The 14,316-nt window shown below is 40.6% G+C and overlaps 2 protein-coding genes across 2 annotated transcripts; one reads left to right on the top strand and one right to left on the bottom strand.

Annotated features, from left to right (window-relative positions):
* Positions 1-241: 241 nt before the first annotated feature.
* LOC103468189 (essential MCU regulator, mitochondrial-like) lies at positions 242-2,125 on the top strand. The gene is made up of 3 exons (XM_008415084.2): positions 242-436; positions 1,520-1,685; positions 1,894-2,125. The coding sequence occupies exons 1-2, from the start codon at positions 275-277 to the stop codon at positions 1,655-1,657; spliced, it is 300 nt and encodes a 99-aa protein (XP_008413306.1). The 5' UTR covers positions 242-274; the 3' UTR covers positions 1,658-1,685; positions 1,894-2,125.
* A 2-nt stretch (positions 2,126-2,127) lies between these two features.
* On the bottom strand, positions 2,128-13,132 carry LOC103469584 (myosin phosphatase Rho-interacting protein-like). Its single transcript, XM_017307105.1, has 18 exons — positions 13,070-13,132; positions 12,545-12,723; positions 11,700-11,866; positions 10,154-11,559; positions 9,929-10,068; positions 9,240-9,393; positions 9,085-9,159; positions 8,123-8,155; positions 6,663-6,731; positions 6,287-6,376; positions 6,085-6,179; positions 5,019-5,625; positions 4,713-4,929; positions 4,037-4,148; positions 3,721-3,880; positions 3,482-3,595; positions 2,816-2,902; positions 2,128-2,420 (listed from the first exon to the last, which is right to left on the bottom strand). The coding sequence occupies exons 3-18, from the start codon at positions 11,788-11,790 to the stop codon at positions 2,274-2,276; spliced, it is 3,597 nt and encodes a 1,198-aa protein (XP_017162594.1). The 5' UTR covers positions 11,791-11,866; positions 12,545-12,723; positions 13,070-13,132; the 3' UTR covers positions 2,128-2,273.
* Between the last annotated feature and the right edge of the window lie 1,184 nt (positions 13,133-14,316).

Raw genomic sequence — 14,316 nt, 5'->3', positions numbered from 1 at the left:
TTTCCACTCACTTTAATATTTTAGCAAAACTGCAACTGGCAGGAAATATTGATTAAATGGTTTCCATTAGTTTTGACCCTCATGATTATAAATTAACAGACATGACCCCAATACATTATGTCCATATTTTCCATGTGTTTTTAATATGTTTAATAATAGCTGTGGTACATTTGTTAATATTTGTATGTTGGTGTGGTGTTTCACTAAACTGCTAGTCACACCCAACCAAACCCAACCCTGTCCGAGCACAAACGTCCCACTGTAAGGAACGAAAATGGCGACGAGTATACTGCGGCTTCCTCTCCGTCTTTTCAGCAGGAACACGGGCATAATGACCCGTAACCCCAGCTTGAAAACATCCACCATTTCCAGGACGACTCAAAGCAGAACTGTGGTATCCACACCTTCGGGAGCAATCCTTCCGAAACCTGAAAAAGTGAGCATTTTTATCTTCGCGAAGTAGAGAAAACCGACAAGAAACAGGGTAGGCGGGCTTAAAGATGTATTGACAGCAGAAACGGCCAATAGAAAGGCAGAAAACCTGCAAAGGCGCTTTCAGTTAGCCAGTGAGCGTGTGTTTACACATATACAGGAAGTATTTTTACAGAATTTTTAATCTTGTAGTTATTCTTTAAATTTTATGTTTTATTTAAGGTTTCAAGAACAAATAAGATGATATATGATTTATCCATCCATAATATTTCGAAATGATAACAAAAAATAATACATTAGAATATCACTGTCGGATTTCTAAAGCTGAAATGGCATATTCTATTTAAATTCCTCACTGTAAGTGCCCACTTTTTTAACCTTATGTGTGACAGTTTGGCAGACCATAGCAAAGAAAAAAAAGATTATTGTCAAAACCAAGTCTGTAATCTGGTTTGACATTTTCACCATTGGTAAATATGTTTAATTTAGCTTCGAATTCAGAACGGGTTCCTCCTACACAGGTCCTGAAAAAGTGTGGAATTTGATTTTTCATATTTTCCTGGTCTGGGTTATAACTAACAAAAGAAAATGGTAAATTTGTATTTCCAGGCTGTATTCCCTATTACAGTGTTCATCAGTCCATTCATCCGACCACATCAATTTTGCTTTCTATGTACAAGGCTATTGTTTTTGCAGGCATTTATATTTAAAGCTTGATTTAATCAGAAATATCTGCAGTGAATTCACATTAAGATGGCCAAAAAGTGATGCAGTGTTTTAACAATGAAGACCTATTTCACTACTTTGTCTTTAGTTTGCTGTTCTAATCCCCAAAAAACTTGACATGAAAGCAAACAATTCAAATGTTGAGCCAGGACATGAACAAAAAGATGCATAACCGTTGAAAGGTGATACAATATAAAAGGTAAGCCAGGTAGCTCTAAATTTGTTAAAGACTATTTTAAACAATCATTGTAATAAAGTCATTTTACTAGGGTTAAGCTCTCTCAGTCTAGAGCACAGTGCTTAATAGCAATCAGAGGTGGAGTCTTTGACTTACACTGTTCACACTTTTTGAACTTTGCAGACGCCCTTTGGCCTTATCCGCATGACAGTGGTGGTGGTGCCTTTCCTTTATGTTGGAACTCTGATCAGCAAGAGTTTTGCCGCTCTTCTGGAGGAGCATGACATTTTTGTCCCCGAGGATGACGACGACGATGACTGACTTTTGTCTGCCACATAAGAGGTGAACGGTATGTGTCCCAGAGCCACACCTTAAACGCTGGCTAAAGATTATAGCTCAAATCTTTTATGTCTGATCCTGTGTAAAAGGTGTGTCAGAAGCATGTTGACCAATTGCAGACTTTGTGCATGTAATTCTTATCTCCTCTTTATTTGTTGAAGTTTTCAATTCATAGCATTCCTGCTAATGAATGACATTGTGAAAACCTTTGTCCACAGGGTGCTTTGCAATATGGACTGAAAGAATACCAGCCAGCGCAGGCTCGATGAGCGTGGAAAGAGCACTTTCAGACATCCTTTTCGTCCAGCCATCTCCTTCATATCGCTGCACCTATTGATCCTGATTTTGAGAAATCTCTTGTCTTGTGAAGCTATCAGAATTATTATCTCTGCCTTCACTCTTGTTTGCATGTTTACAAGTGTGTCCACTAAATAAACAAAGTCGATCACACGTGAAGCACATTCTCTTTATTTCAGAACGGTCAGTGGTTCGTACATAACAGTTGTGTGATGCAATAAGATTGGTTTTACGTGATATTTATTAATTGGCTGGCTGCTGTTCATCCTTTGATGTAAAGTTCATGTGTTGACCTTATTGGTCAGGTGTGTCTGCCTTCCTCCTGGAGTGCAGCATTGGCCAGTCTTAAATGCTCATTAAGGGAGCCCAGCTCCAACTGGCTTCGACCCCTTGTATCGCTCAGTTCAACATAGGCCTCCTTATACAGCTTGTAGACTGCTTCTTTTTCCTGTAGCAAACGTAAGAATGTTTGAAATACAAACGTCATAAGCACACTCCAATATGGAAATATTCACATTTTTCTCTGTTACAACCACAAATTTTAATTTATTTTATGTGAAAGGAAAAAGATAAATGGTTTTTAGTTAATCGAATCTGACAAGTGTGCTGTGCACTTGAATTCAGTCCATTGACTCAATAATTTGTAGAACCACCTTCCACTTTATTCACAGCCGCAAGTCCTTTGTGGTATTTCAGGAACTTAGATTTTTCTCACTTTACTAATAATTACCTTCTGACAATCTGTCACATACACTTTTTAAGAAAATACATTAAAGTTTGTGGTTGTAAAGACAAGAGGTTTTTGCTAAAGATTTTATATTTATTAAGGTAATTCAAGCATACCTTCATAAGCGTTTGGACCTCATTTCGTAGACAGCTGATTTCTTTTTTAAGATACTGTACCTCATTTTCCTTTGCTCTTAACAATGTCTGAAAGACAAAACATGCAACTTCTCACCATTTCAGCTTACAAGATGATTGTATGTGTCAAATAATGTACAGACATAATTCTCAGCTGAGTTTAATGTAGTTTTCACGTTTAATACAAATAAAACAACTGGTATTTACACAAGATATTATTACAAATTGGAAAATGTTGCTTCAGGAAACCAGAAATTGGTTAGTTTTGTGTGTGTGTGTGTGTGTGTGTGTGTGTTGCATTGAAAAATACATAATTAAGATATTGCGCATCTGCTCCGTCAGCATAATGCAATACATTACATTTACCAGGAGGAGGCAGTATATACCACAGTAGGATGTTTCTGACCACACAAAGTCAAGAATTTCAAAACAGAAGGGATCAGGCAACAGTGCATGGAGCAAACTACTTCGATTTATTTATGGGTTCATAATTGCAGTGTTTAAATGGTGGGACTGTGTTGTTTCCAATGGTATATCAAGACCATTTGATAGCTATGAACTCTGGGGGGCTTGATTGTACTGAGACACCGGATTCTTTATTGTGGTAGTAAAAATTATTTCAAAAGACTATGTATTTATTCTTAATACCTCTAAATTGGAAGGAGTTTCCTCGGTTTTGCAAAGTGAGACCGCCTCAGACTTCTGGCCTGTAATGAAATATCTCATTCGACTGATTTCTTCTGCAAGCTTCATCTTAAGCTCCTGAAAAATAGAATTTGTTTGGACAAATTGTGTTCCAAAGATATGTTGGAAAGTTAAATATAGATGCATTATGCAATAATATGACAATACAGTGGAGATTAAAACACAATTTCATGTTCAGCTACCTGGTTTTCTCTCTGGAGCTGCTCCATCTCTTTCTTCTTGTAGTCCAGCTCAGTCTCTCGGCTCTTGCTGTTGTGCTCAGAGCTTTTCAACTCCAGGCACTTTTGAGAGTATCGTTCTGATAGCACATTTAACTCGCCGTGCAAGACATCCGCCTGAGGCCTGACGTAGACAAACACACAAAGTTCCGAACTGAATTGTACGGCATCATCACAGTGAGGGTCGTTATGGAGTTAGGATCATCTCAGTCTGGCAGCAAGCGCCTGGAAGGAAGTTGCTTTTATCAGCAGCAGAACAGAGAGCTGAGAATAAACTTACGTATGACCTCTGTAGGAGACGTCCACGTGTGCTGCTCCTCCATCCAGCCCTCTGGCCTTCTCCACTTCTCTCTCCAACTCCTCCCTGTGAACTGCTTTGAGTGCCTCCATAGCTTTAATGAAAATTAATCAGTTAGAAAACTAACCAATTGTAAAGTTATGGGAGAAGAGCCTTGAAGAAAGCGGAATCATCACAGTAGAAGTGTTATTTAGGGACGTCCCAATTAAATTCCAGGCAGTCAGGGTGACTGCGATGAATTTTGAAATAGCTTTGTCGTTTTCTTCATTCCTTAAATCGTATAAAATCCCCAGCTATTTTAGGAGAGCTTAGTAGAAATTAACACCGGTCATTAAATTTTATGCCATCCACAGCAATGTGCGAAGCTTACGAAGCAGGACACCATTGTCTGCTGAACTAAAAGTAGACAACAGTGAACCTTAATTATCAACAAGTAATATGAAAATGGGGAAAAAACCATGCTAAGACTAGACTACTTCAGCTAACAGAAGATCACAATGCTAATGTATGTCGTGAAACAGAAACAATTGTGTGATTTTAACAATGTATTAAACTGTGACTCTGTATTGGTAATCCTTATTCTTAAGTGGCTTGGATCAGAATTTGGACAATAAATCTCAATGGGACATCCTTTGTACGATACTACGTGTCAGCTAACCCTCAGCAGCAGACTGGCTCTCCTCTAGTAGCATGCGGTCTCTCTCTTCCTCAAGCTTCTTCTTCTCCCTGGCATGCTTCTCCTGCAGCTCCTCCAGTTGTTTTTGATGAGCTGCTTCCATGGCTTTCAGCTTGGCCCTACAGGGGGCTCCAGGGCCGCACGGACTGTCCACATCCATCTCCCTGGCTTGATTCTCCTTCCTGACGCTTTCGACCTGCTTTTGAAGCGAGAGATTGGGAAGTTGATTTGCACACACACTAAATATTAAGCTTTACTTTTGCATCCTTAAAGGAATTACTGACTTACCTCCTTTTGAAGCGCTTCAGCTTTGTTAGTTGGAAGGATCTGACTATTTATTGATGGAAGAGCCTTGCTCGAAGAGGACAGGCAAGTCTGATTGACCTGATCTGGGCTTGGTTGATACATTTGAGAATAAACTAGAGACTCTGGCAAATCTGGAGAACTTGATTGATGGGCCTGGGCTCCAATGAGAGACTGGGAGCTTATGTCCTTATAAGACGTCTCAAATTCTGTCCATTTCTTATTGACTTCAGAGTCTATGGTTTCAATAACAGGGACTGCAACGCTCCCCTTTTTCAGCTCCATGGAGTCCCACCTGCAGCTCATCTCACTGAGAGGGACCCCTTCCTCAAACCACTTGTTCCTCTCTTCCAGTCTCTTTGCTTGCTCACGGTCCCAACCTTCTCCTTGTTCCCTCTGAGTGGCCGGAGACAGGTCTGTGTCCGGGTCGCCTTCTGTCGTTGGGTCCCTGTTGGCATTCGCGTCTATGGTGTTGTAGATAGAAGTGGCAGGTTCATAGCCGGAGTTCTTGCAGGGGAACTGAGCGGGCCGTTGGCTTGACGACAGTCTCCGGGAGCTGGGGTTCGCTTTCTCACTGCCGGAGTCTGATTGGCTGAGGTCAAAATAAGAGGAATTGCATAAGAGTAGAGTTACACATCCAAAGAATGACAACAGAAGGGGTTCAATGGAGACTGACCAACCAATCATAGAGAGGTTCTGACACCTTGAATACTTTAGTAAAATTACAATTACAATTTTAGATTAAAATCAACATGATTCACTTCAAAAAGGAATATTAATTTAATTAATTTATTATATCAATTTATGTCAAATAACTAAATTTGATGAACAAGTAAAAAAATATTTTATTACCACCCATTTTTCATTTTTACATTAAGAATTAAAATTGAGATAATGTCTGTTTAGAATATTATAAATGTAATTAAGATTTCCCTCTTCTAAAAATAATTTAGAGAACAGTTATGGAGCTTTAAAGTGAGGTTCTGCTTTGGTTCGAAAGAAATCTCTTTAATTCATCCCATAATGAGACCGAACACAACGTGGAACTCACTGCGAGTTGTTCTGGATGGCCTGTGTCAGTAACTTCACCCAGGTCCGACGAATTCTGGATGTCACAGCAGAGAGAGTGAACACAGCTCTTTTTGTCTGAAGAAGAGGGAAACACACAAGAAGTGGGGCATCTGAATGACCGCCCACTGGACCTGGAAAAATGCTTTAAAACATGAGGATAGCAGCGATGCACTGAAAATTACCTGGATTTGAAGCCCATAGTTCTTCTCTACATCACAGTCTGACACGTTCACACAGGAAGTCAGATCAATCTCTCCGTCCAAATCATCTGACTGCATTATAAGAAAAGAGATTATGTTTATCGTTTACAGTGTCCTCTATATGGTTGGTAAAAAAAATTAAAAAAAACTGCCAACAGAACATTTTATGACTTTTTCTCCCACAATAACTTTTTCACAACAACCTCATAAACCACGGATCTTTTCTTTTCTCTTCACAAATATGTTCTACTTTGTGTTACATTTTAAAAATACCACTAAAAATCTTACACCTCGTAGTTTTGATGGGACAAAATGTTACAAGGCGCTGTAAGTGTCATTGAGACACATCGGTTCCTACCTCCTCTGCCTCCGAGTCTCTGTAGTACCTCAGCAAAGTGTCACCAAGAACAAACCAGTGCTTCATCCACTGTTGAAAATGAACAGATGTGGACATCAAAATATTACTTGGCAACATTATCATCACAGTTGCCTTGCAGCAAGACGGTTCTGGGTTCGATTCCTGGCCCTGGTCTTTCTTCATGGATTTTGCATGTTCTCCCTGTGCATGCGTGGGTTTTCTCCGGGTACTCCGGTTTCCTCCCACAGTCCAAAAACATGACTGTCAGGTTAATTGGCCTCTCCAATTTGCCCCTAGGTGTGAATGTGTGTGTGCATGGTTGTGTGTCCTTTGTGTCTCTGTGTTGCCCTGCGACAGACTGACTCTCGCCCAGAACGCTAGCTGGAGATAGGCTCCAGCACCCCTCCTGACCCCACTGAGGGACAAGGGTGTAAGAAAATGGATGGATGGATGGATGGATGGATGGATGGATGGATGGATGGATGGATGGATGGATGGATGGATGGATGGATGGATGGATGGATGGATNGGATGGATGGATGGATGGATGGATGGATGGATGGATGGATGGATGGATGGATGGATGGATGGATAAAGTTTTTAAAATTTATTTCAATTTGTCACAGGGTCAAAATTAAACATGCAAAATGAAATAAAACAAACATGCAACTATTATCCAATTACATCTTTACTTCATTTATCTGATCCAAAATGTCTCTTGGCTTGCTCTTCCAATCCAGGAATCATTATGCTTAAGACAGTCATAAAGTAGAAGGTACTGGAACACCATCTACAGCTCAGCATGTTTAGCATCAGTGCAGACTGAGGAAGATACTGACTGATTAAGCAGTGTCTGCTCTAAAATAATCATATTCACATGGACCAGCCAAACGTTTTCTAAGGTTTTATGGTCAAGCAAGACAAAGTTTAATTTGACCACAGTGACATGAAGTATGTGTGAAGAACTCAGGATGAGGTTTTCAAACTTAAGATGTTTCAACTATTAAGCACGTTGGTAGCAGCTTTGTATTGTGTGGCTGTTTTAATAACAGTATGCCTTTTACAACTGTTTGTGAGATAATAAAAAGTGAAGGCTAGTGTAATATTTGTAACTGCATCTCAAATCAGCTACAAAAGTAGACGGTTTAAACTTTGACAGGTTAGTCTTTCAGCAGGCTAATAGAAAAATGATTCAAATGGATGATTAAAATCCCAAAATGAATGTGACGTGTACCGATAATATTTGCGTTTGGACCAGAATTTTGTTTTCAAATGCTGCTTAAATCATATTGAAACCACGCTTAACACAGCCCAGACAATCATCATAGTCTGTTGGCTGAGTCAGGCACATTGAAAACAGGCTCTTGTACTTTCTGGGTTCACACTGTCTGCCCGGTTCTTTAATGATGGTTACAGCAAAAAATGTAGCATGATGAACAAATGTGAAAACGGGTACTTACTTTGCCTTGCTCATCCAGCCTGGACATCCAGCCCTTTAGAAAACACCATCTGCAATTGAAGCATTAGAGCCAAACGGTTGGAAAGCTCTCTGCTGTGGCTTGTGTCTCATTTTTGATTGTGAAACTAAAGGAAGCGGAAACTATCAAGCAGACAAAACGGCCCAGTTGATTTTGCTACAGTGGTCTGAAACGTGCACAAAGGTGATAAAGACGGTTATCTCTTCACAAGTAAGAGCAGTCTTGAAACATGAGGACATAAAACAGGAAGATCTGTAGTTTCTGTGAACCATGATCAGCACTGTTGGAGGAGAAAGAGGAACTCATAAAACGTTTTCAGAATCACTCTGAAAAGCAAGCAGATGCAGCCAAAGCTAGTTAGGACACCTTAAAACACTCACCGAGCAAGACGTTGTGTCCAAGTTGCATGAGGTGATGACAGAGAAACAGGACTTAAGAGAGAAGTACTGCATGACATGCAGAAGGAAGAGGAAGCCACAAAAGTGTGGTCATACCATTTCTCTAAGCATTTTAGACTGCAACAATGAAGTCTTTGACCCAATTTAACATTCTCCTCAGTAAAACAATAGAAATATAGTTACAGCTTTTTATATCCATTAATTACAAATCGACTCAGCAGTTTTGAAAAGTGCAACAAAAAAAAAAAACTTTTTACTTCACTTCTCCAGGGAAAGAAAAACTCCTGTAGAAACAACTCCTGTTGCAAAACTATTCTTGAATCCATTAATAAAGATGATTGATCACATGTGCATGCCGCCCTAAAACAGACTGCTGAGTAATGTTTTTGTTTTTTTTCCGCTGCAATGAGCTTCAGTGAGACGGCAGAGTCAGATAAAACAGATGGAACAAACATCAACATGATGCATGAAAACAGAAGCAAAAATGACCCATTTTCCTCTGAACACGTGTGTTGCAGAGTTTCTGGAAGTACTGAAACTGCTCACCTGTGTCTGCGAGCGCTCAGGGTGCCCTCGGTCCTTCACTCTCAAAGATCTGTGTTTTTCACTTAGACCTGAGGTCTTATGTGGAAGAACAAACTGGGTTTTCGTTGGCTGTTTCAACATTTTTCATGAAGGCCTGGGCAGTTGCTAGATCTTACCTGTGTATGAAGAGAAGTGGCAGATTGTCTCTGAGACAATCGTCCAGTCTCAAGGTCTCGACATTTTTCTCGTCTGTCTCTCCCCCTCTCTCTTCCCCTCCTCCTCTCGTCTGGCTCTATCCTTGAACTATGCATGTCTGTTTCATCTTGATACCTTCAGAAGATGAATGCATACCTTTTCATGCTAGAATTATTTATATAGCACCTTTCACAGGATGAAACCACAACACACTTCACAATAACACAACCACAAAACATTTTGGAAAGATAAAGATTTTAAGGAGAGTAAAATAGGATACATAAAACATCTTATAGCATAAAACTAGCAAAAAACCAATATGAACAAACAAGCCTTGGAGGTTTACCTTCCAGCAGGACAATGACTCTAAACACAGCCAATGTTGCTGAATCTTTGGCATTTGGCAATAGGTGTTTACCAATGCGTTATGTACAATCTGTATATGTACAGATATGTACAGCGTGACCCATTTTGTAACAATGAATGAACTAACACTTTCAGTCTCTAGAGGTTTAAAACGGTTGAATACCCCATTTAACTTGCAGCTGCAATAGCAGGGAAAGGTGGTGACTGAATATAAATGTGCACCAAAGTTTTTTCAGTCTATCACATAAAGTCCCATCATGCCTGCAATTCTGCAAAAAAACTAAAGTAAAATAATCTCACACACCTGTATGATCTTTGTCTCTGGTCTCTGCAGGGACTAGGACTCTCATTTCTCCGTCTCAGCCCTGGAAAATCTTCTTCTGACTCCACCTGAATCTTGGGTATATCAGCCAGCATGATGTAGTCATCTATGGTCATCCCAACCTTGGATTCATAATGATTTGTGCAGATTCAGCATTTGTTGACAAGAATTTTACCAAAATGATGAAAGAAGTCCTGATGTATGTACCTCTTCAGGTTCTACTACAGCTTTTTTGGGTTCGGAGAGCAACAGGGCATCCATTCCTCGTCTGATAGTGCTCTTACTTCTTTCAGAGCTGACTTTAGTAACATCATTATTAGCATTTGCAGCATCCGTTGCCACAGCTTGCAAAGGTGAACCACCGATCTGAAGGTCCGTTGCCTGTCTCAATGAATTGGAGCCTTGTGATGGCGGGCGACTGAGTAAAGAGGGTGAAGACCCATGTGAGGAGCCGAATCCCTCATTAACCTTATCAGAGCCTGTGACTGCAAACTGTGAGGGTGATCCTCCAAGAGCCCGAGAGTCTGCTTTCTGTCTCGATGAAGAGGAAGCTTGTGATGGGGGCCGGCTGAGTAAAGAGTGTGAAGACCCCTGCCAAGAAGCAACCCCATCATTACCGTCTGTGACTGCAATGTGCGAGGGCGACCCAACTAGAATCTGGGAGCCTGCACCTTCCTGTCTCAATGAAGAGGAACCATGTGACGGTGGGAGATTGAGTAAAGAGTGTGAAGACCCCTGCCAGGAGCTTTGGGATCTGCTCATCCTGCTGTCTCTTGAATCAGGCTCTCTTAGTGAGCCGTGACTCTGTGGACTGTAGCCATTCCTGGATGGTGACATTTCACGGCTGTTGTGGGACAGAGAGTTGGCCAAACTGCTGACAGCTGTTCTGCTTCGAGGAGACGCTTCGTATGAGTTCTGCCTCACTGCAGAAGAACCACGCCGGGATATAGACTCAAGATTTCTGTAGAGTTTCTCAGAATCCAAACTGTGTTTATTTGAAGATTGTGACGGACTCCTTGACTCTTGGCTGGACATCTTAAGGTCTTCATAGCCAGCACTGTGTAGCGGGAACGAGTCTGCCCGTCTGTGTGCTGAGGCATTATGAGAAGCTGTGGAATCCCTCCTCCGTGAAGGACTGGACTTGCCAGATGTGTGGCGTGAAGCACCAGTAGACTGAATTTGGAGGGAGCCCTGAAATGAGGCATGAGACCGAGCCTGACTCCTACAGAGGGAGCTACCTCTCTGAGGTCCCATGGCAGACTCAGGTAACCTGTAGCGATCTGGACTCAAAGAGCTGTGACGTGTTGGAGAATTCCTCTCAGAGTCTGTACCTCTTCTGAAGTTTGAGTGGTATGTGTACCTCTGTGGGGACTCACTTCTCCAAGTTGCCTGCATATAGGTCTCTGGGTTTCTTCTTTGGGATGGCAGTCCAAGGCTGACATTTCTGTAGGGAACGCAGGCTTTGGGCTCGGGCACATAGTTGCTTGGCAGGGCATGTCCTCTCTCAAGATAGCGATAGGTACGCTTGTTGTCCTCATCCATCTGCTGCACACCGTCACCTCTTCTGTCAGGGGAAAAGTAGCCACTTTCTTTCTCCCTTCCTCCTCTGGACTCTGAAAGTCATACAACACTGTCATCACCGTCTTATTATATAATTAGCAAAGTACAGTTTAGCAAAAAAATTCACGCGTGCCAAAATATTGTGCCTAAGTTCAAGATAAAGATGACGGGATGTACTGTGTGACTGACAGACCTGACGCCCGGCGGGACATGTCTCTACCCCTCCTTTCATCCATCCAGGAGTTTTCAGTGTCTCTCGGGGGAGATGGGTCCAGTCTGGTCATTTCTGTTTGGCCTGCAGGAGGGCTCTGTGGGCTGAGGGATGTGCTTCTCTCTGAACACTCCCTCTGATTTGAATAGCTAGAAGACAGAGACAGAAATTGGATATTCTCCTCAAAAGGATCAAGACTAGAGGCAAACAGTAACCCTGGAGGATTTTCCAAGAAGTACGGTTGTGGTCTACATTACACAACATTCTCTTGTCTGGACTAAGGAGCAGGCTTGTAAGATGAATACTTTTTCTCCCAAAGAAAAGATGCAGGTCTGGTTAAAATCCCATCTGAAACCATTTAGGATGAACCCAAAACTTTTGGTGTCTGCTGTAAAACTAACCTCCTTTATTTTTCTTTAGCACATTGGTTAGTCCAATCATACATTCAAATAAACTAGAGAATAGTATTAGGGGAGGAAGAATAAAGTTTTGAAATGGATTAGCCAGAGTCCAATACTAAGTAAGACTGAAAATGTGTGAGGTTATCTGAAGAAAGCTATTCACAAGAGATGTCATCTGATAGGTATGATGAACTCTTGCAAGTTAGAGTGGAAAAATGTTTTCAAGCCAAGATGTTGAACATGAATAGACTCCTACTGAAGGAGATTGGATGCCAAAATTCAACCAGAAAGTGGATCAATGACATATTAGTTTGCACACTAATTCAACTAGGCATTTCACCAATTTTCCCCCCTTTTTTCATCAAGTGATATATTTTTCAGTTGAATATTTAATAACAGGACATTAAAATGTATGATCTGGGTCACCTAGGTTGAATGTCAGTTTCAGAATTCTCGAGTTCCCACTCAGGACTCAGGCTGCGTTCAAGATTCCACTCAAACGTCCAACAGCCACTGGCGTCATCACTGCTGGCACATGTCGTCACCTCAGACAGCGCTGGATCCTCATAATCATCCTCATCATCGTCATTAGTGTCAGCTACACCCTGGTTTGTAGAGGAAAGGAACAAAATATTAAATATAAACATCTGGATTATTTGCAAAATGACTCGGTCAAAGGTTAAATCCAAAAAAGACTGGAATTACGTCAATATTGTGAGATACATAACCTGACTGAAACAGTTTGAGCTGTAGTGTAACTAGCTTTTTCAAAAATTAGAAATAAAAATGATATTTTTATTTGGCTATTTTGCCCATTTTACATGAGTCCTGCGCCATGTGACTAAATTAAAAAGCTGGCGTCTTCAAAGAACAAGGCCTTATAAGTAAACTCAACACACTTATCTCTGTAGGAAATTATAAGTAAAGTCTATCAAGAAATCTTTCACTCACCGTGACTGGAAAGATCCTTTTGTGAAATCTGCTGTCAAGATTCTGCTGCTCAGCTCCTTCTACCTTCACCTCTTCATTCAATATAGCAAAGTCAATTCACTTAGACGCCGCAGGACGTAACTCAAGCTAGTCTGTGTTCATGCTCATCATTATTTCATTGCTCTAGTGCCTTTGCATTACCAGCGCCGCCCATTTGGAACCTTTTTAGCTTTTTTTCTTGATCCCAATCATAAGTTCTACCTTTCAGTAACACAGATAATACACTTTTTTTGTCCTTTAGATTCTCTCCAAATTGGATGCTGGTGTGTGAATGCTAGATCCAATCTCTTTTGGTTCTAAAAACACAATAAAGTCTAACTTAATGTAAATGTTGTCACTATAGGACTCCTTGGCATGTTCTACTCTACAGGTTATTTTAACCAGTGGGGTTGTGCTACTGCAGGGTGATTGTGACAGTGCATATCAGATTTCCACCCATTCCCAGAGGAGGTCCGTTGCAGCAAGCTTTCATTAATTAATGATAAAAGAATCAAATGCCACATTGATGTGCTATCTGTCTACCACCTCCACCTTAGGTTTTACTTGATTGACTGGTCATAGTCATCTTGCTATATTACAAATAGGACATTGTGTCACACCTCCTTGGAATTTACCTAATTATTTTATTAGCCATTCACTCTGAAAAATCCTAATGGTGCATGTAATTATGTGTCGCAATGAATGCCAGACACTTTTTTTTTGAGAAACTTCCACTACTTACAATGTTCCTATTTCAAAAATTCATATTAAAACACAAGAAGGCCTGAGAAGCTAACACCAAAGTCAACATATTTTTAGCATTAGCTTGAGTTGCGGTAAATTGCAAGATCACATAGAGCAAAAACTAAAGTACTAAAAAAGCTCCATGATTCTAATAAAGTTTACAAGATCATTGAGTAACAGTTGTTAAAGAGGAAGTTTATGTTTGGTTCAATGGAATAATTGTACAGTTTAGCTTGTAACAGCTGAATTATGGTGGAAAGCATGTAGGCTATAAGAGCTTGCAGTTTTGACAGTTGTCAGCAAGGTACATGCATTATGTTTTATTTTCTCAGGAGCATATTGATGCTGCAAAAATATTTTTGTACAAAGCTTGAAGCCTCAGATGGGCAAGTACTGGACCTGTGAAAGAGTGCAAGCAAAATATTGGAACTACTTTAAAATGCTTGCTAAATTGGCTCTATATTCTAAAATAGAATTTGATGTCA

This window comes from Poecilia reticulata, linkage group LG1 (genome assembly GCF_000633615.1).
Source record: "Poecilia reticulata strain Guanapo linkage group LG1, Guppy_female_1.0+MT, whole genome shotgun sequence".
NCBI classification, from domain to species: domain Eukaryota; kingdom Metazoa; phylum Chordata; class Actinopteri; order Cyprinodontiformes; family Poeciliidae; genus Poecilia; species Poecilia reticulata.
Note: the sequence above shows the minus strand (reverse complement) of the source record. Positions and strands in the feature narration are given on the sequence as shown.

Excerpts from the sequence above, each read along its gene's own strand:
- LOC103468189 (XM_008415084.2), top strand. The coding sequence starts at position 275 with ATGGCGACGAGTATACTGCGGCTTCCTCTCCGTCTTTTCAGCAGGAAC. Across the intron at positions 437-1,519 it reads TCCTTCCGAAACCTGAAAAA|ACGCCCTTTGGCCTTATCCG; the intron begins GTGAGCATTTTT and ends TGAACTTTGCAG.
- LOC103469584 (XM_017307105.1), bottom strand. The coding sequence starts at position 11,790 with ATGACCAGACTGGACCCATCTCCCCCGAGAGACACTGAAAACTCCTGG. Across the intron at positions 6,377-6,662 it reads GAGACTCGGAGGCAGAGGAG|TCAGATGATTTGGACGGAGA; the intron begins GTAGGAACCGAT and ends CTTATAATGCAG. Across the intron at positions 4,930-5,018 it reads CTGAAGCGCTTCAAAAGGAG|CAGGTCGAAAGCGTCAGGAA; the intron begins GTAAGTCAGTAA and ends TCGCTTCAAAAG.